At 42.4% G+C, this 21,843-nt stretch overlaps 1 protein-coding gene across 3 annotated transcripts in view; it reads left to right on the top strand.

The window, feature by feature from the left end:
* Window positions 1-20,904, top strand: part of mprip (myosin phosphatase Rho interacting protein) — a 71,449-nt gene extending 50,545 nt beyond the window's left edge. Inside the window, exons 14-23 of one of the 3 annotated variants that reach the window (XM_071409774.1) lie at window positions 2-2,683; window positions 10,945-11,092; window positions 12,357-12,474; window positions 17,560-17,719; window positions 17,808-17,921; window positions 18,060-18,146; window positions 18,404-18,569; window positions 18,950-19,035; window positions 19,458-19,529; window positions 19,827-20,904. In XM_071409774.1, coding sequence (XP_071265875.1) covers window positions 2-2,683; window positions 10,945-11,092; window positions 12,357-12,474; window positions 17,560-17,719; window positions 17,808-17,921; window positions 18,060-18,146; window positions 18,404-18,569; window positions 18,950-19,035; window positions 19,458-19,490 — 3,594 coding nt within the window. In that variant the 3' untranslated portion in view covers window positions 19,491-19,529; window positions 19,827-20,904. The remainder of the gene's footprint in view (window position 1; window positions 2,684-10,944; window positions 11,093-12,356; window positions 12,475-17,559; window positions 17,720-17,807; window positions 17,922-18,059; window positions 18,147-18,403; window positions 18,570-18,949; window positions 19,036-19,457; window positions 19,530-19,826) is intronic. The other 2 variants (XM_071409773.1, XM_071409775.1) reach the window with 2 other exon arrangements.
* Window positions 20,905-21,843: the final 939 nt, after the last annotated feature.

Below are 21,843 nucleotides of genomic sequence, written 5' to 3'. Positions count from 1 at the left end.
GCTGGAGCTCCCTTTGGTTCTGGAGGCTGATATCGAGCCCCAGACGAAGAGCCCAGAACTGGTTCATTCTCAAGCTCAGAGCTTAGCAAGGAAGTACCAGGAGACCAAAGAGCTCCTGCAGCTACAAGAACTGAAAAAGCGCAATATGCAGGCACAGCTTGGACTCTCGCTTTCTCACCTCTCCATCAAGGAACCTTACCTTTCCGACCCCCAAACAACATCCCCTCTGCACAGCCTGCCTCCGTCAGAGCCACCCGTCGAAAAGACCGTCAGCTTTTTGATCAAAGATAGTGCAGACATTATTCAAGAGTTAGAGGACTTGATCTCAGGAAAGCTCCTGACTCTAAAGGGACTGGATAGATTGCTACGATCTCACAGTGAATTCAGTCTGGAGGGTAGTCTGGATATAGGAGAAAAGGGTAGCTGCGAGAGGCTCTTGCAGAGCTGGAAGTATCAGCAGGAGGTAGAGAATGAGACTATGAGGAAGAGCTTGGCCAGGGCGGGCGAAAGCATCCGCAATTACGAATCACGACTCCTGACCATGGAAGACATGCTGGGAAGGGTTCAGGAGCAGAAGGTGGAGAGCCTGAAGAGCTCTTATGGACCTCTGTGTCAAAATGAAGAGCACTCTGAAAGCCACGAGATCACAATCAGGACTTTGTCCCAGAGGGTCGAACTTCTAACGAGCGAAAATGGAGCGCTGCACCAGCGCTATCAGGAGATAGTGAACCAACTGACTGAGGCAGATAGGGAGATAGATAGGCTTAAAGCTGAGCTAATCAACTTGCAAGGTGGGAAACAGCACCTACTGGTCCTAGAGGAGCTGAACGGAGTTAGGGCCAGACTTGCGGAGAGCGAAGCCCATGCTATCGACAGGGAGGTCTATGAGCGTGAGCTGAATGAGAAATCTGTGAACCTTCATGAGGCGCTGGTCACCTTGGAGGTGCTAGGAAACAGCCTGAATGACACAGAGAGAAGACTGCAGCTGAAAGAGGCCACTCTCAAAGGTCTGGGATTCCAAATGGCCAAGGAAGGTGACGATGCGCCCACTAAGGAGAAACTCAAAGAGCAGCAGGAGGCCACAGAGGCCAAGCTCTTAGAAAAGGAAGCGCTCCTTCAGTCCACACAGCATCTCTGTAGAGAACTTCAAGCTCAGACGGTTGAACTTAAAACTAGAAACCAGGAATCTGAGAGACTCCAGAGTCAAAAACTTGTAGATGCAGAGAATGAGATTAGGATGATGCGAGCAAAGTTAGAGGTAGAGGCAAAGTCAGCTTGGGGGGAACAAGAAGTGAATGTTAGTGAAGAGTTGATGCAGACAAGTGGGAGGCAGGTAGTAGACGAAAGTGTTATAAAGCAATTAGTAGGTGGGGTAAAGATGAAGTCTGAGGCCCTTAGTAAGGTGCTAGAGGTGTTAGCGAAGGTAGATATTAGTGTGGACAAAACGCTAATTGATATGAAAAGCACTTTACATATCACAGACTGCCTTGGGTCCTTTGAAGAGGAGCCGGATGAAGTAAGTCAGAGAGTAATGAAAAGGTTGGTATTCGAGGCAGAGTTCTGTAGTCGTCTATTAAGTGCTGTAGAGGTTAACCCAGGCGAGACGGAAGGTGGAAGTTCATGTAGTTTTGAAAGGCGTGTGGCAGAGCGTATGGTAGCTGAGAAGAGCATGTTGCTGTTGATGAACAGGATTTGTCCTCGACCAAAGATGGAAGTTGATAATGAGATGGCTGTGACTGCACAGACCATGGAAGCAGACCTTTTGAATTGGTCCAGCTGGCTTGATAATGACACCAACACTCTCATTTTGAAAGATTTAACAGAGGCATTGCAAGATAAAGTGTTTTTATTGAACCTAATTGCCTCCACCATTGAGACATCCACTAATGACAGGCTCCTGTCCTTGGTCCTAGCTAGCTTTGATTCCAGCAAACTAAAGAAACAATGGTCTGAGCACCTTGAAGACGCAGCCACAGAAGCCCACATGTCCTATCTCATCAGCAGGCTGAAGTTCCAACACGAGAAAGAGCTGAAAGAAACAATGCTTGAAAAACGTCCGATTGGCAACTCCGACTGTGCAAACTGCTCTCTACTGAGAGAACTGAACCAAGATCTACATTCCAAAATGGCGGATATACAGAATTATCTGTCGAGCCTTGAAAGCCCTATGAGTGAAGATACTAGACCAATAACACACATTCAGATCGAAGGAGAGCCCATTGACTCCCTGGACAAGGCCATTCAGCTACAGGACATGGTGGCCAAGCACAAGCTGGAGCTGCGGGAGATCAAGGACGTCTACGCACAGGAAACAGAAAAGCTGAGACAGGAGGTGGCAAAGGTGGCCGAGATATTGCGTTTAGAACGTGAAGAGAACGTGAAGGAGATCGACTCTCTGACTGTCTGTATGGAGAACCTGAAGAAGAAACACGAGATGGAGAGGAGTGTTCTGCTGGAGAAGTTCCACCACCAGATGGATGTCACCCCAGGAGGAAGCTATCTCACTGGGGCAGAGGATGGGACGATGTCCCCTGAGACCTCCACAACCTCTGCCCTCAAGGAGCAAATCCAGGATCTGGTGGCCCAGGTCTCAACCATGACGGAAGAGATTAAGCGGAGGGAGCACCAGGGTGACGCAGCTACCCTCCGGCTGAAATACGACAAAGACCTGGAGAACCTGAAGGTGGAAGCCATTCCTTGTACTTGCTGTTCCTCCGTCCGTGATGCCTTCTGTCTCCTTGTGGCACCCCCCACCCTCCCCGACCCCTTCCTACCTGCCCTTACCCCCCTTTCCCCTCTAACCCTGCTCTGCTCACTCTGCTTTCCTTTTCTTTGTAAAACAGTATCCTCCAATGTTGCATGGTTGACTAATTCACTGTTCAGTGCATGTGGTTGTTGACACTAGTTGTGTGCTGAGGAACCCATTTTGTTTCACAGGAAAAGGTTAGTTAACTAGAACTCCCAGACCTAGGGCAACTGGAACATTGTTAATGTGGGAGGCAACCCATCTGCCTAGAGAGACTTACCAGAACCTGTCCTAAAGTCACATGAAAGTCAGGCTGACAGAATTTATTTTTAAGTCATGTTATATAGTGTCTATCAGCATATTTTCACATCCAATGGTAAATTGCCCCTTATCATACCATAAAGTATAGTTGCTGATGAAATGAGTTCCTCAGAAGGCACAGTTTGATGTGCTTGATGACAGATTCCTTTCTTCAATAGGCGTTGTATATTAGAAGTGTCGAAGACAAATGGTTGAACCCCTTTTAAAGCTGTCTAACTATTGAGTTATCCTTAACAGACACATTATTTAGGTAATGAGGTGGATATATTGCTTTTTTTCTTGAGAATGAAATCAGCTGCATTTGAAGATGCATGGGGCTTACCTTTTTGTCTTTGATGTTGTGATGTTGCTTTAACTGGCTAAACGTTCAACTTTTCCCCTCCTGACTTGCTGATTAACAATCCATGATAATTGACAGGCATTCAAAACATTGCAGAATACTTGAAGCTTAGACGTATTACTTTTTTGGAAAAGTAATGCTTAAAAGGAAGAAATGTAAAGCAAGATCTAATCGCAACTGAAAAGTTTACTAACCACAAGTCATTCCCTGATGATCGTCTACCCAGAATCTTGGGTACTGTATGTAAACGTAGAGTTACCCAGATGTTTCTATATTTCGTAGATCCTATGTCTGTATATATTTTGACTACAGAGTATTTCCAGGTAAAAATGTTTTCCTCCATTGTCATGGTCTCTCTACATTACATTATGTTGTAGATGTGTATTAGAATTACACAGGTAATTTATGATCAGGCTCCAGCTGTACAGTCATAGCCAAAAGTTTTGAGAATGATACAAATATTAATTTCCACAAAGTCTGCTGCTTCAGTGTCTTTAGATATTTTTGTTAGATGTTACTATGGAATACTGAAGTATAATTACAACAAGCATTTCATACGTGTCAAAGGCTTTTATTGACAATTACATGAAGTTGATGCAAAGAGTCAATATTTGCAGTGTTGACCCTTCTTTTTCAAGACCTCTGCAATCCGCCCTGGCATGCTATTAATTAACTTCTGGGCCACATCCTGACTGATGGCAGCCCATTCTTGCATAATCAATGCTTGGAGTTTATCAGAATTTGTGGGTTTTGTTTGTCCACCCGCCTCTTGAGGATTGACCACAAGTTCTCAATGGGATTAAGGTCTGGGGAGTTTCCTGGCCATGGACCCAAAGTATCGATGTTTTGTTCCCCGAGCCACTTAGTTATCACTTTTGCCTTATGGCAAGTTGCTCTATCATGCTGGAAAAGGCATTGTTCGTCACCAAACTGTTCCTGGATGGTTGGTAGAAGTTGCTCTCGGAGGATGTGTTGATGCCATTCTTTATTAATGGCTGTGTTCTTAGGCAAAATTGTGAGTGAGCCCACTCCCTTGGGTGAGAAGCGACCCCACACATGAATGGTCTCAGGATGCTTTACTGTTGGCATGACACAGGACTGATGGTAGCGCTCACCTTGTCTTCTCCGGACAAGCTTTTTTCCGAATGCCCCAAACAATCGGAAAGGGGATTCATCAGAGAATTTATTTACCCCAGTCCTCAGCAGTCCAATCCCTGTACCTTTTGCAGAATATCAGTCTGTCCCTGATGTTTTTCCTGGAGAGAAGTGGCTTCTTTGCTGCCCTTCTTGACACCAGGCCATCTTCCAAAAGTCTTTGCCTTACTGTGTGTGCAGATGCACTCAAACGTGCCTGCTGCCATTCCTGAGCAAGCTCTGTACTGGTGGTGCCCCGATCCCGCAGCTGAATCAACTTTAGGAGATGGTCCTGGCGCTTGCTGGACTTTCTTAGGCGCCCTGAAGCCATCTTCACAACAATTGAACCGCTCTCCTTGAAGTTCTTGATGATCCGATAAATGGTTGATTTAGGTGCAATCTTACTGGCAGCAATATCCTTGCCTGTGAAGCCCTTTTTGTGCAAAGCAATGATGGCAGCACGTGTTTCCTTGCAGGTAACCATGGTTGACAGAGGAAGAACAATGGTTCCAAGCACCACCCTCCTTTTGAAGCTTCCAGTCTGTTATTCGAACTCAATCAGCATGACTGAGTGATCTCCAGCCTTGTCCTCATCAACACTCACACCTGTGTTAACGAGAGAATCACTGACATGATGTCAGCTGGTCCTTTTGTGGCAGGGCTGAAATGCAGTGGAAATGTTTTTGGGGGATTCAGTTCATTTGCATGGCAAACAGGGACTTTGTAATTAATTGCAATTCATCTGATCACTCTTCATAACATTCTGGAGTATATGCAAATTGCCATCATACAAACTGAGGCAGCAGACTTTGTGAAAATTAATATTTGTGTCATTCTCAAAACTTTAGGCCACGACTGTATATGAATAGTTTTAAGAGCTGTTGTTTTCTGCATGTGTTTATTAGTCTTGAATGGAGACTGTTTCTAAGCAGATGGCATGGGTTATAAACCTCAGGAAAGAAACATGCATGTGACTTCCAAAATAAAGGAAACACTTAAGTAAATTAGAGATACAATGTATTTTGAAAGCAGGTGCTTCCACACAGGTGTGGTTCTTAAGTTAATTAAGCAAGCTTCGCGGTCATGTTTAAAATGCCCAGTTGCCCATTATTTTGGCTAACATGACTGTAAGAAGAGATCTCTGTGACTTTGAAAGAGGCTTCTCAGTAACCAAATCTCAACCCAATTTAATCTTAAGGGAGAGTCTGGAGTGGCGTCTAAGACAGCTTTTTTCACCACCATCAACAAAACTACAAATTATGGAATTTCTCATGAAAGAATGGTATCGCATTCCTCCAATAGAGTTCCAGATACTTGTAGAATCTATGTCAATGCGCACTGAAGCTGTTCTGTAAGCTTGTGGTGGCCCAACGCCCTATTAAGACACTTGTTGAGACTATGCTGGTGTTTCCTTTATTTTGGCAGTTACCTGTAGATCTTCTAGTCAGGTTTACGACACAGTTGGATGCACAGCTGACATGAAATGCAAGACATATGCTATTCCATGTCTTTTGTTGCTGCTGGTGATATAATCTTTGTATTGTTGTTGTGTATAGGGATGGACAGGTGGTAGCCAGGTATTTGTGCAGTAGCAGTGCTCTTCCTGGTCGTAGATGGCTGCTGTGTGTGCAGGACACGTTTCATCTCTTGAACAGCACATTCCCTCAGTTAGACCCACACTTTGTTTGCAAATTTCTCAATAGTGTAGTTGTATACTATACACCAGCCACCCCATTAAACAGGAAATGGGCCACACACACACTAAACAAAGGGCACGTGTTGCTTGTTGTGAAGTCACAACAGGAAGTGTCCCCATACAGTTGAAGTTGGAAGTTTACATACACCGTAGCCAAATACATTTAAACTTAGTTTTTCACAATTCCTGACATTTAATCCAAGTAGAAATTCCCTGTCTTAGGTTAGTTAGGATCACCACTTTATTTTAAAAATGTGAAATGGCAGAATAATAGTAGAGTGATTTATTTCAGCCATCACATTCCCAGTGGATCAGAAGTTTACACACACTCAATTAGTATTTGGTAGCATTGCCTTTAAATTGTTTAACGTGGGTCAAACGTTTTGAGTAGCCTTCCACAAGCTTCCCACAATAAGTTGGGTGAATTTTGGCCCATTCCTCCTGACAGAGCTGATGTAACAGAATCAGGTTTGTAGGCCTCCTTGCTCGTACATGCTTTTTCAGTTCTGCCCACACATTTTCTATAGGATTGAGGTCAGGGCTTTGTGACGGCCACTCCAATACCTTGACTTTGTTGTCCTTAAGCCATTTTGCCACAACTTTGGAAGTATGATCGAGGTCATTGTCCATTTGTAAGACCCATTTGCAACCAAGCTTCAGCTTCCTGACTGATGTCTTAAGATGTTGCTTCAATATATCCACATCATTTTCCTGCCTAATGATGCCATCAATTTTATGAAGTGCACCCACAACATGATGCTGCCACCCCCGTGCTTCACGGTTGGGATGGTGTTCTTCGGCTTGCAAGCCTCCCCTTTTCCCTCCAAACATAACGATGGTCATTATGGCCAAACAGTTCTATTTTTGTTTCATCAGACCAGAGGACATTTCTACAAAAAGTACGATCTTTGTCCCCGTGTGCAGTTGCAAACCGTAGTCTGGCGTTTTAATGGCGGTTTTAGAGCAGTGGTTTCTTCCTTGCTGAGCGGGCCTTTCAGGTTATGTCGATATAGGACCCGTTTTACTGTGGATATAGATACTTTTGTACCTGTTTCCTCCAGCATCTTCACAAGGTCCTTTGCTGTTCTGGGATTGATTTGCACTTTTCGCACCAAAGTACGTTCATCTCATCTCGAGGAGACAGAATGCGTCTCCTTCCTGAGCGGTATGACAGCTGCGTGGTCCCATGGTGTTTATACTTGCGTACTATTGTTTGTACAGATGAACGTGGTACCTTCAGGCGTTTGGAAATTGCTGCCAAGGATGCACCAGACTTGTGGATGGCCACAATTTTTTTTCTGAGATCTGGCTGATTTTATTTCGATTTTCCCATGATGTCAAGCAAAGAGGCACTGAGTTTGAAGGTAGGCCTTGAAATACATCCACAGGTACACCTCCAATTGACTCAAATGATGTCAATTAGCCTATCAGAAGCTTCTAAAGCCATGACATCATTTTCGGGAATTTTCCAAGCTGTTTAAAGGCACAGTCAACTTAGTGTATGTAAACTTTTGACCCACTGGAATTGTGAAACAGTGAATTATAAGTGAAATAATCTGACTGTAAACGATTGTTGGAAAAATTACTTATGTCATGCACAAAGTAGATGTTCTAGCCGACTTGCCAAAACTGTGGTTTGTTAACAAGACATTTTTGGAGTGGTTGAAAAATGAGTTTTATTGACTCCAACCTAAGTGTATGTAAACTTCTGACTTCAACTGTATATCCAGCCAGGAAGTTGGCTCACTCTCAGTCTCTCAGTTCGTTCCCATCTGGGCCAGTTTCCCGAGCACTGGGGACTTATCCCTGTGAAAACAGACTTTGGCTAGAGAGGGAGCATAGGACAGCACCGTTGACTGAGTACTCGGATTAGCAGCGCTGAATAGAGGACGGAAGTAGGTTTTGGGTCGAGCTGGTCGGAAGGCTATTGAAATCCCCTCTTGTGGAAACATGCACTGTAATTATAATAGCATTGTGAATGGCTCTTTCTAAAGCCGTGTTGATCAGGATTACCCCCTCTCCCCAGCCTCCTTTCTCTGTATCAAGGTTTCCCAACTCAGTCCTGGGACCTCCCCTGGGTGCACGTTTTGGCTTTTGCCCTAGCACTACACAACTGATTCCAATACTCAACTCATCATCAAGCTTTGATTATTTGAATCCGCTGTGTAGTGCTAGGGGGGGGAAAATAATATATATGCACCCAGGTAGGGCTGAGCGATATGGTCTAAAACTCATCTCAATTTTCTCAAATTTATGGCCGATTCACGATATACAGTACCAGTCAAAAGTTTGGACACCTACTCATTTCAGAGTTTTTCTTTATTTTTTTACTATTTTCTACTTTGTAGAATAGAAGTGAAAACATCGAAACTATGAAATAACACATGGAATCATGTCGTAACCAAAAAAGTGTTTAACAAATCTAAATATATTTTATATTTGAGATTCCTCAAAATAGCCACCCTTTGCCTTGATGACAGCTTTGCACACTATTGGCGTTCTCTCAACCAGCTTAATGATGTAGTCACATGGAATGCATTTCAATTAACAGGTGTGCCTTGTTAAAAGTTAATTTGTGGAATTTCTTTCCTTGTTAATGCGTTTGAGCCAGTCAGTTGTGTTTTGACAAGGTACTGTAGGGGTGGTGTACAGAAGATAGCCCTATTTGGAAAAAGACCCACTCCATATTATCCAGAACCTAGGCTGAATAAATGCCTTCCACAACCATAAGATTCACTTATAATTAAATTATTTTATAAAAAATAGTTGTACCTGTTTTTTGTAACTTTAAATTTAACCAGAACCATACATAATGCACATTCACTAATAATGTAGCAGGCATTATAGAAAATGAACACCTCAAAAACAAGCTCTCAAGCACAAGCCCAAGCACTTGGATCGAACTATAATTTCACAAGCTCTGAATTCAAGGCCAAAAAGTTGAATTGTTATTAACACAACCTTCTGTCTGTCGCCAACTGTTTGAACAGCGTACTAGCCTGTCCATATTGTCAGATGCTGAAATCAAGTGGCCTACCTTATTTCTCAGAATGAGAACGAGTTGCCAGTTCCTTTTTATATTTGTTTTATGCTTATTGCACATTTATAAAACACAGACTAAACAGCTAGTATAACAATCTTTATTTGATTTCAAGGCTGCTAGCGATATGTGGCACTGAGCATTACATTTCCAGAATGAATGTTCATTGGTCTTCTCGAAATTTGAGGAGTTGAAACAAACAATGTATGGTTTGAAAGGTTATCTTCTCCTCTATTACAGTAAAATAATGTCTCCGTGTAACAAGTTGAAACCGTTTGTCAGAGAGGAAGAAGTGATCTCTCATCTTTGTTGTTGTGAGTGGTAAGGGGAGGGGCTTGGGACAAAGAAGCAAACCGGGAGGTTTCACTCGACAAAATCTGTAAAAAAAAACAACAAAAAAAAATATGCGTTTATTTGAACCTAAGCTTGTCGCCTGCCTTCCCGCCTTTGGGACAACGACTCCCATTGTTTTGGGCGGAGACATGAGTATTTTATAGTTATGTACAGATCTCTGGTGTAAATGGGAAGGTGCACAGCACAGAAGGAGCGAACGAGACCAAAACGACAACATGAGAACAAGCGGACATAAACGCAAAAAAAAACGAGAAATACAAAAAAAACTTGATTCTGCGATACAGGCATTTGGAATATCGCGCAAAAGCATACATTAGAATTAATCAAATTACTTCGATATATTGTCCAGCCGTACACCCGGTGGGGCCCCGGGACCAAGTTTGGGGAAACTCTGGTCTATACTACTGAAAGGCAGTCCACAGACAGGCTGGCCCTGCCACCTCACGATGACGACACGTCAGATTCCACTGTCTGTCCCCACAGAATCAGCCTATTATCCAGTGTTTTGTTTGGTCTCATCTTAACCTCCTACATTCTACCAAAGATTAGTTCAATGGTAACAGATTATAGGTTTTTCAAATGATAGACTTTTACATTTGAGTAATTTAGCAGAGTGACGTACAGGAGCAATTCGGGTTAAGTGCCTTGTTAAGGGCACAGCAGCAGATTTTTCACTTTGTCAGCTCGGGGTTTCAAAACAGCAACCTTTCGGTTACTGGCCCAACGGTCTTAACCGCAAGGTTACCTGCCGCCCTAGACAGCAAACAATATCACACTAGACATGAACTAAAGTTGTAATAGGTGTTTTATTTGCAAGCGGCCCAGAGTTTACTTAGCTAAAAACCTGGCAGGGGTTGAATACCTTTACTGTTGCAGGGATAATTAGGCTATAGAACACAGCCTTCTCAATCACATTACGTTCTCGCTGCCTACGCATTCCTTTAACATATTGTGTATTTTGTTGTTTTCTTAATACTTTGTACCATATGCTTATGTTGCTCATGGCTAAATGTGCAGTAGCTAGCTCGGTGTTTGTCATCAGTGATCAGTGTCAATGAATGGATGGTCAGCAGTGGTTGATGCTAGGGCCAGGAGTTTTTCCTGAACTGGACAAGATCTGGATCAGAGTTGATTGGCTTTAACTAGATCCAGAGTTTGACTTGTCCAGGAAAACATTTTATGGCCCTCTATACACTATAACAAGGGTCAAGAGTTTTTCGTAGTCATGGCACATGGTCTGACAGGAAACACTCTTGGCCCTAGCTTATGGTTGCATGTGGACTCACTTTTCCCACATTACCTTCCATTAATAGGCCACCTGTGAGAGGGGCTTTACTGCCATGGAGGATTCCCACCAGAAGGTGATCGACGAGCTGCAGAGGAAACACCAGAGAGAGCTGGAAAACCTACACGAGGAAAAGGAGAGGCTGCTAGCCGAGGAGACTGCCGCTACCATAGCCGGTCAGTAGTAATTATGATAGCTATCAGCATTAGCACCTTAGTAATCATATAGGCCGAGTGTCCCTTGCTAGCAGTAGCATCAGGCTAACATTAAGTATTTTGTTCAATTGTGTTCGCAAACCCATAATTGTGAGTTACCATGGTCTTTGGGCTCTGCTTTAAAATAGTGGATTTTTCTTTCAACCACAGTTACCACTTTTTTGGGGGCATAGACTGTTCTCTCTGCTACCGCACGGCAAGCAGTACCGGAGCGCCAAGTCTAGGTCCAAAATGCTCCAGCTGGCCACCCGGACTATTTACATTGACCCCCCCCCCTTTGTTTTTACACTATTGCTACTCGCTGTTTATTATCTATGCATAGTCACTTTACCCCTACCTACATGTACAAATTAGCTCGACTAACCTGTACCCCCACACATTGACTCGGTACCGGTACCCCATGTATATACAGTGGCTTGCGAAAGCATTCACCCCCCTTGGCATTTTTCCTATTTTATTGCCTTACAACCTAGAATTAAAATAGATTTTGGGGGGGGGGGGTTGGATCATTTGATTTACACAACATGCCTACCACTTTGAAGATGCAAAATATTTTTTATATTTTCCTACTTACAAAGCATGTAGAGGTCTGTAATTTTTATCATAGGTACACTTCAACTGTGAGAGACGGAATTAAAAAAAATATTAATTACTTAAAAATCATACAATGTGATTTTCTGGATTTTTATTTTAGATTCCGTCTCACAGTTGAAGTGTACCTATGATAAAAAATTACAGACCTCTACATGCTTTGTAAGTAGGAAAACCTGCAAAATCGGCAGTATCAAATACTTGTTCTCCCCAGTGTACATATGCACGCACCACTTTTCTGTTTTTTTATTTTTTCGAAAAACGATTTAAAAAAATCTTCACCAATTTGGACTCTTTTGTGTATGTCCATTACATGAAATCCAAATAAATATCCATTTAAATTACAGGTTGTAATGTAACAAAATAGGAAAAACGCCATGGGGGATGAATACTATTGCAAGGCGCTGTAGCCTTGTTATTGTTATTTATTGTTACTTTTAATTAAAAAAATGTACTTTAGTTTATTTAGTAAATATTTTCTTAACTCTATTTCTTGAGGTAAGGTCTACACCTGTTGTGTTGGGCGCATGTGACAAATACAATTTGATTTGATTTCGTTTTTTTAGTTAGCAGATGGGCCGGCTATGCCAGAGCTCTGCCCCAATAACAACGTTCTTTGTTTTGGTTGCCACAGCGATCGAGGCGATGAAGAACGCACACCGGTCGGAGCTGGAGAAGGAGCTGGACAAGGCCCGCAAGTCCAACTGCAACACGGAGAACGCAGACATAGAGGAGATATGCAGGCAGCACGAGTAAGTAAAGATATCATGTAGGGCTGGAAATTGACAGGGACCTCACAATACTATGTTATCACGATACTTTGGTGCCGATACGATATGTATTGCGATTCTCACAATTCTTTATGTATTGTGATTCGATTATGTGATTTAATTGCGATTCGATGTAAAAGTGCTGAAAACGTATTTTTCGCCTTATTTTAAAAGAAGATGGAGAAAAAGCTATGAAGAAAAAATACTGGAGTTTTGGTGCAGGTACAGCCAACTAGCGCTAAAATAATATTGCAATATTGTCAAAATGATACAATATATCGTCAAAAATAATATCCCGATATGTAACTATCGATTTTTTTCTTCTTCCCCTCATTGGTACTATCATATCCCCTAAGTACCACAAGCACATTACCATCGCCAAGACCATATTATCTTCAAGTTATCATATCCCCTAAGTACCACAAGCATATTATATACAGTACACGATGCAAATACACTCTGTACAGGTTTCCTTCTTTTTACTCTGTCATACAATCTTGAACTCGCAATAAGCAGGTCAGGTCTCAGGTCTTCATTTAGAGTCAAGACTCAAATTTCCAGTCCAGACTTGAGTTAATGTTTACAATGTTTACTGTCTTTCTAAGGTCAAAACTACTGTCTCAGTCCCCATCGCTCCCGAATAACTGCATTTTCCTTTAGCATACAGCCAGGTCCAAAATGATTGCCACCCTTGGTAAAAATGACTGTATAAAATAAATAATACAAGTACTGAGCTATTATTGTATGCAACAACAAAAAATTGGCAAATTATATTATTTTAAACTAATACAATTTCTCAGATTTTTTTATTATTAACCAGTAATCATTTATTTTCTCAAAGATATTGGTCAAAGTTATTGGCACCCGTTTCAATACCTCTCTTTGTGAGGATAACGGCATGAGCCTTTTTCTAAAGTGTTTTATGAGTTTCGAGAACACATCGGGAGGGATTTTAGACCATTTTAGACCATATCCTTCCTCTGCACTTATGGACTGCCCTTTTCAATTCAATCCATGTGTCCGGATGTGATGCAGCCTGGATTCGAAACAGGGACTGTAGCGACGCCTCTTCCACTGAGATGCAGTGCCTTAGACTGCTGCGCCACTCGGGAGCCCTAGCCCAACAATATCAAAGATCTGCCTCCAAAGTGGCGCAGCGGTCTAAGGAACTGCATCGCAGTGCTTGAGGCGTCACTACAGACCCGGCGGTGTCAAAGCCAGCCGTGACCGGGAGAACCATGAGGCGGCACACAATTGGCCCAGCGTCGTCCAGGTTAGGGCAGGGTTTGGCTGGCAGGGATTTCCTTGTCCCATCGCGCTTTAGCGACTCCTTGCGGCAGGCCGTGCGCCTGCAAACTGACTTCGGTCACCAGCTGGACGGTGTTTCCGCTGACACATTGGTGCGGCTTCCTTCCGGGTTAAGGGAGCAGTGTGTCAAGAAGCAGTGCGGCTTGGCAGGGTCGTGTTTCGGAGGACGCATGGCTTTCAACCTTTGCCTCTCCCGAGTCCATAGAGGAGTTGCAGCGACGGGACAAGACTGTAACTACCAATTTAGATATCACGAAAATGTGTAAAAGTATTTTTTATTTTTTATTATTCCATCAAATATCCACCGCCATATTTTACAGTAGGTATGGGGTTCTTTTCTGCTTATGCATCCTTATTTCGGCATCAAACCCACCACTGGTGTGCATGACCAAAGAGCTCTATTTTCATGTCATTTGACCATAGCGCCAGTTCTAATCCAAGTGCCAATGCTGTTTAGCAAACTCCTGGCGTTTACATTTATTGGATGACATGAGAATGACGCTCTTTGGCCACGCACACCAGTGGTGGATTTGGTGTCGAAATAAGGATGCATAAGCATACAATTAACACATTACAAGGTGATTATTTACAAATGATTTACAAGTGTGGCAAGCTAAAAATAGTTAACATACGGTTGTTGATGTGAAGAAATAAAACGGGTGCGTTCTGTCAGAGGAATTAGAACTTTGATCAATGACGTCACTGTCAGGTTACCATGACAAGGACGGGGTCGAAATATCATTTTCTTTTTATGTCTCTTGTTCCAACCCCTCCCCAGTGCCGGCTACGCAAGAGATGTAGACTGAACAAAAATATACTAAACATGTTAAGTGTTGGTCCCATGTTTCATGAGCTGAAATTAAAGATCCCATAAATGTTCCATACGCACAAAAATCTTCTTTCTCTCAAATATTGTGCACAAATGTATTTACATCTCTGTTAGTGAGCATTTCTCCTTTGCCAAGATTATCCATCCACCTGACAGGTGTGGCATATCAAGAAGCTGATTAAACAACATGATCATTACACAGGTGCACTTTGTGCTGGGGACAATAAAAGGCCACTCTAAAATGTGCAGTTTTGTCACATAACACAATGCCACAGATGTCTTTTGAGGGAGTGTGCAATTGGCATGCTGACTAGGAATGTCCACCAGAGCTGTTTCCAGATAATTCAATGTTAATTTCTCTACCATAAGCCACCTCCAACGTCATTTTAGATAATTTGGCAGTACGTCCAACCGGCCTCACTACCGCAGACCATGTTTATGGCGTTGTGTGGGGTCGAGCGGTTTGCTGATGTCAATATTGTGAACAGAGTGCCCCGTGGTGGGGTTATGGTATGGGAAGGCATAAGCTACTGACAATGAACACAATTGCATTTTATCGATGGCAACTCTATGCGAAGGAGATGTCGGGCTGCATGATGCAAATGGTGGTCACACCAGATACTGACTGGTTTTCTGATCCATGCTCCTACCTTTTTTAAGGTGTCTGTGACCAACAGATGCATATCTTTATTCCCAGTCATGTGAAATCCATAGATTAGGGCCTAATGAATTGATTTCAATTGGCTGATTTACCTATATGAACTGTAACTCAGGAAAATCTTTGAAATTGTTGCATGAAGCATTTATATTTTTGTTCAGTGAGTGTGTGTGTGTGTGTGTGTGTATGTATGTATATATATATATATATATATATATATATATATATATATTATATTTTATATATATCATAATTTATATATATATATATATATGGGGTATACTGGCAAGAAAGTGGTATAAATGGGACTGCAAAAATTACTGCTGATCTCCTCAAAAGTTAAATCAGCTGATCAATAATTTCAGTTGGCCTGAGTCTCTGAGCGTATACAGATTGACGAGAATTGTAGCATAGGCAGCGCAACAAGATTACAATTTACATATAATGTACTTTAACTTTCAATTTACATTAGCAAAGGAATGTCATGTGCCGAGAGAGGGTTCGGGGGCTGCAGTTAAAATGTACTGTAAATATCCCACTATAGCCTCTAGCCAGTACGCATGCTTTTAACAAACTATTCAACTATGCAAGCAAATTTCCATCTTAATCATATTACACCCTTAAATAATGCAATCACACCACATTATACTCTTGAATAATGCATCAATTCACAAGCATGTGCAGACAATTAAAGGGTTTCTTTTCTAGTCCATACCCTCATAACATTTTAGTTTCAAGACAAAAGCACAGTTACTGCTAGCTAGCTAGCTAGGTAAAGCTAACAACATGCTTCATCAAGTAATGTTAGCCCATCAAAAATGAGTGGTTACCCCTCTAACATGGATGTAAAAGTACAGTAGACCTACCTTCCACTCATTAGAACAAACCAGGCTTAATTTTTATTAATATCATGCAAATCCTTACGTGTGGTTAAAAGCAAATTCTGACTGAAAACGTGGGTAATTCACTGTGGAGTTTAGATCAGAAGTTTTACATGGCTCAGTGCAGCCAGCCAAGCACCATTGACCGTTTTGTTTTTTGCTACTGCAATTTCAGATAAAAACTCAATAAAACATGTCTCAAATATAAGGAAACAGTCTATACATTTCAGCTGTTTCATAAACATTGATCTGCTGTTATGATTTTTACTGTAGGGGTGTTGGGCTCAACAAGACAATTCTGTTTATACTGCCCTGCTTGGAGGGAGGGAAACTGTCGGGCGAGTGTCGGGCGCTACTTCCAGACGTAGCGGTCGAGACATGAGAAATTGGCAGCTTTACATTACAGTAATAAGTATATTCTTTGGATTTCTTTCGATACCTTTCGACAATCTCCTATTTTCGTCAATGAAAATAGGCTCTGTTCATTATGAAGAGGTCTCTGAGTTTATACGGGGTGGGCTGATAATTAGTTGCGATGACGTGTGAAGGTATTTCTCCTCACCTGCCCAATCTGCAAAGTGCATGATATCATATGACACATAGTTCACCTCAGTCACAGGTGTAACTGCAGATGTCCTATCATTGCATATTATGAACATTTTTTTCCCCCTGTCAGTTTGAGCAGCAAAACAGCGTTGGGGGAAAGTTGTCCATCTGTCAAAATGGGGATATTCAAGATAAATAACTTAATTTTGCAATGCTCTCTTTTTCATTCAAGTTCAAACCCAACCCAGAGCCATGGGAATGAAAGGTTGGGCAAAGCCAGTATGTGAATGTGAATGGCTGTGCCTTGCCAGCTGTAACTAGGGCAACCTGGAACTGCGGTGGCAGCTAGTGATCTTGCCAAGGCTGGAATTACAGACAGACACAGTTCCAGTTCTGTCAGGCCAAGGGCGTTTCATCAGTCTGTCTGGTGTTTATTAAGGAACTGATTAGGAGCAGTCTGTCTAGACTCTAGATACATTGAAGCACCACTCCAGTGTCTGGCCAGAACTAAAATATGAAGGAAGGAGTTTTTGTAATTTCCTCCTTCCGTATCGGAGTCTGGCTCCTTACAAGGCGTTTTCCTACTCACCCTACAAAATGAAGGAGTTTTCTATGCTCTGTGCTACTATTTCCTTTGGTCAGCTATTATGAGGGAAAAGAGAGCTTAGCATGGTCTTTGGTTGAGTTTCCTGAGTGTTACAAATATAAAGGTATGGTATTGATTGGGTGAGTGTTTTGCCTTGTATGGTCTGACTTACCGAGTGTTTTCCTGTGTTCCCTCTCACTCGCTTTCCCTCTCACTTTCTATTTCTCTCTCTCTCCCCCCCCCCCCCCCTCTGTTACAGAGAGGAGCTGTGTTCATTCCAAAGGGAGATCGAGGTGCTGTCGGAACAGTATTCTCAGAAGTGCCTGGAGAACGCCCACCTGGCCCAAGCCTTGGAGGCTGAGAGACAGGCCCTCAGACAGTGTCAGAGGGAGAACCAGGAGCTCAACGCACACAACCAGGTGCACACACACACACACCCAGGCACACACACACACTGATAATAGTCCTCACACTTACCATGACACCTAATGTGCCTTGTGTCTGTAGGAGCTGAACAACCGTCTAGCTGCAGAGATCACTAAGATGCGCTCTATGGCGACTGAAGACGGGGGTGGAGACACCTGCAACGTCACACATGGGAAGGAACTGTACGAGCTAGAGGTAAGCTCTTCTCGAGGTGAACCCAAGATTGGATTTGATTTGAAATTAGCTGAACTCTTCCTGTTTGTCAAAAGGGTACATTTCTTTATGCACAGCTGAAATTTGCCACTGAATCTTAGTTTTCCTCTTCCTTGCCAGGTGATGTTGAGGGTGAAGGAGTCGGAGGTCCAGTATCTGAAACAGGAGATCAACTCTCTGAAGGATGAACTCCAGGTCGCCCAAAGAGTAAGTCCCAAGACCCAAGTTACCTGCAACTGCTTTAAGTCGCTCTGGATAAGAGCGTCTGCTAAATGACTTAAATGTAAATGTAAATGTATAGTTTTTCAATGTATTTTATACTATTTTCAAAAATGTTCAATGCTGAGGTTGTATTCCTCACCCAACCATCCTAAACTATGTATCCTTCGTTTTCAAAAATGTTCAATGCTGAGGTTGTATTCCTCACCCAACCATCCTAAACTATGTATCCTTCGTCCCGCCAGGATAAGAAGTATGCAACGGACAAGTACAAGGACATCTACACAGAGCTGAGCATCGTGAAGGCCAAAGCAGAGAGAGACCTGGGGAGGCTCAGAGAGCAGCTGCAGCTGGCCCACGAGGCACTGGGAGAACCCTCACTGGAGGAGGTGGAGAGGGCAGGAGGATACGGTAGGAATATAGAAGACTTTCTATCCTTCTACTCCATATGTGTGCTATAAATGACACCCTATTCCCTACATACTGTGCTACAAATGGCACCCTATTCCCTACATAGTGTGCTACAAATGGCACCCTATTCCCTACATAGTATGCTACAAATGGCACCCTATTCCCTACATAGTGTGCTACAAATGACACCCTATTCCCTACATAGTGTGCTACAAATGGCACCCTATTCCCTACATAGTGTGCTACTTTTGACCTGAGCCCTATGGGTCCTGGTTAAAAGTAGTGCACTATATAGGGAATATGGTACAAGTTCAGAAGCTGCAACTAGCCCCTTTTTCCAAATGACTTGTTGTTGAAGAAGCTGTCTGTTATCTCATCAGATATCATGAAGTCCAAAAGCAACCCTGACATTCTCAAGATGGCGGCTGCTGCCGCAAAACGCTCAGAGCGCACCATGAGGTCAAAGGTACGTCTTCTAAACACCTGAGTAAGACATCTGAAAGTGATTTACACAGTAGAGGAGAAGTTTCCCGCAGCTGAAGGTTGTGTATGGAAACTGTTCAATAGGAACCAAGTGCCATTGACCTGTGACACACTGCCACCTTCTGGTTAACTACTGAATTGCACTGCAACTTTTTACTTCCCCAGCATGTGAATGTACTTTATTGGGTGGGTTATTGGGCCTATAAGGATGCAGCAGTTTTGTTATATTACTCTTAAAACCTTGAAACAATCCCTTTGTGCATCTATTTCAGTGTGGGTTAGAATGGTTCTATCAGATGTAGAAAAAAAGTGTAGCAACACTTGTCAGGAAACCTGGTAAGTGTGGTGAGGTGTGTTTCACCTCTTACTCTCACATGCCGGTGTGTTTCCCCCTTCTGTCCTCAGTCTGTGGCTCGTGACATGCCCTGGGACAGCTAGGGCTGCCTGAGGACCTATAGGCCTACCCTTCTCCTTTAGGTAATTTACCCAACCAGACTACAACGAACAGAATGCCAAAATCACACATCGTTAGTGGGTTTGAATGGGAGCACCTTTTTTAAAAATTTGCTGCCATTGGGACCTTACAGAGAAATATCACTTTAACCAGAGAGCGAAATGAGTGCACGTTTCTGTGTGGATCATTGATGATATTCCTCTCTGTTTGCATCAATCTGCTTCCTCAATGATTCAGTCCTGTCCACATTAGTCACAATTAAACCTGGCCATGGTCATTAACAGTTGTTTTTTTGTCTCTGTTTCTCTCTCTGTCTCCAGAGTCTTAAGGAAGGGCTGACTGCCGAGCAGCGACTCCATCTGTTTGACACAGACACTAAGGAGTTCTGACAGCGTCGCCTGCGTCGAACCGCTCCACCCACATTGCTGCATGTTTAGAAAGCCCACTATATTTTAGCTAGGGAGTTACTTATTTAGAAACACACTGGTCACCACACACATCGTATATTAAAAAAACATGGTATGAAGATTGAATTTTATGTCTAGACTCAACATTCCATGCACTTCAGTTACTGTGACATTTTGTTTGTTTTTTGTTTTCAGCGCCATGTCTTACTGTAAATACTCTGTACTGTTTTTAATGAAGCATCTATCATGCAAACACTAAAAAAAAATGGCTGTGTAAGCTACTGTTTTAACTCCTTAGTCTGTGTGAATAGCCGAAGGAATAAGTGTAATGTTGTAATGGCTAAACACAACTACATAATGACAGAATAATTACTTACATATTGATGGAATAACTACTTACATAAGCAAACCGTAGGAACAATCTTGCCTTCAGGCCTGCGTATTATGCTAGGTGAGGTCAGTATGCACATGTTAATTCTTCTTTCCACCCCCTTATCATTTCAGCATAGATTACTGTCTGGCTCAGTAAACAAGCTATGGAAAGAAAATGTTTGCCTGCATCATTGTACAAGTAAACTATCTGCTACATTGGATGTTGCTCCTCCATTGTCTGAGTTGTTGGCTTGTATATGATTAATATTAACATCATAGAATGTTTTCTGAAACATAGGACCATTTTTAAATTACCCCTGGAAGGTGACTGCTGAATAAATACATTATGGATGGGATTTGCTGATTATACTATAAATATATACATTTATATAATTGTTTTCCTTCTCTGTAATCTTATTGGTCCAGCTGTATGGGAGGATGAGTTGTTGGAGTCGGTTTGTATGTAGTCTTGTTCAGTGGCAATCTCTTTGTATTTATTTAAGTGTTTTTTGATTATTGTCTCACATGCCATTCCCTCTGTACTCTACTATTGTAAATATACAGCCAATGTACACCAACTGACAACAGGTTTATTAGCAATAAATATTTTTGCACCCTGTCTTTCGTTGTTTTCATCTACTATACTGTATTAATCATTTTCCAAACTGATTAAACTAACCAGCATTAATATGTAGTTAAATTACATTGATCATCTAGACTTCTTTGCAAAGTTCAGATGTGAGAGGACTGCAGTCATATACTGTAGGTTTCCTATCAATAACTTACGCTATACAGTGCATTCGGAAAGTATTCAGACATTGACTTTTTCCACATTTTGTTATGTTACAGCCTTATTCTAAAATGGATTACATGGATTTTTTACCTCAACAATCTATGCACAATACCCCATAATGACAAAGCGAAAATAGTTTTTTTGAAATATTTGCAAAATTATAAAAATATGTAAAACAAATACCTTAGTTACATAAGAATTCAGACCCTTTGCTAGGAGACTCGATATTGAGCTGAGGTGCATCCTGTTTCCATTGATCATCCTTGATGTTTCTACAACTTGATTGGAGTCCACCTGGGCTAAATTCAATTGATTGGACATGATTTGGAAAGGCACACACCTGTCTATATAAGGTCCCATAGGTGACAGTGTATGTCAGAGCAAAAGCCAAGCCATGAGGTCGAAGGAAATGTCAGTACAGCTCTGGGACAGGATTGTGTCGAGGCACAGATCTGGGGAAGTGTACCAAAAATGTTCTGCAGCATTGAAGGTCCCCAAGAACACAGTGGCCTCCATCATTCTTAAATGGAAGACGTTTGGAACCACCAAGACTCTTCCTAGGGCTGGCTGCCCAACCAAACTGAGCAATTTGAGGAGAAAGGCCTTGGTGAGGGAGTTGACTAAGAACCCAATGGTCACTCTGACAGAGCTCCAGAGTTCCTCTGTGAAGATGGGAGAACCTTCCAGAAGGACAACCATCTCTGCAGCACTCCACAAATCAGGCCTTTATGATAGAGTGGCCAGACGGAAGCCATTCCTCAGTAA

Source organism: Salvelinus alpinus, chromosome 7, assembly GCF_045679555.1.
Source record: "Salvelinus alpinus chromosome 7, SLU_Salpinus.1, whole genome shotgun sequence".
NCBI lineage: Eukaryota > Metazoa > Chordata > Actinopteri > Salmoniformes > Salmonidae > Salvelinus > Salvelinus alpinus.
This window is presented reverse-complemented; position numbering and strand designations above follow the sequence as displayed.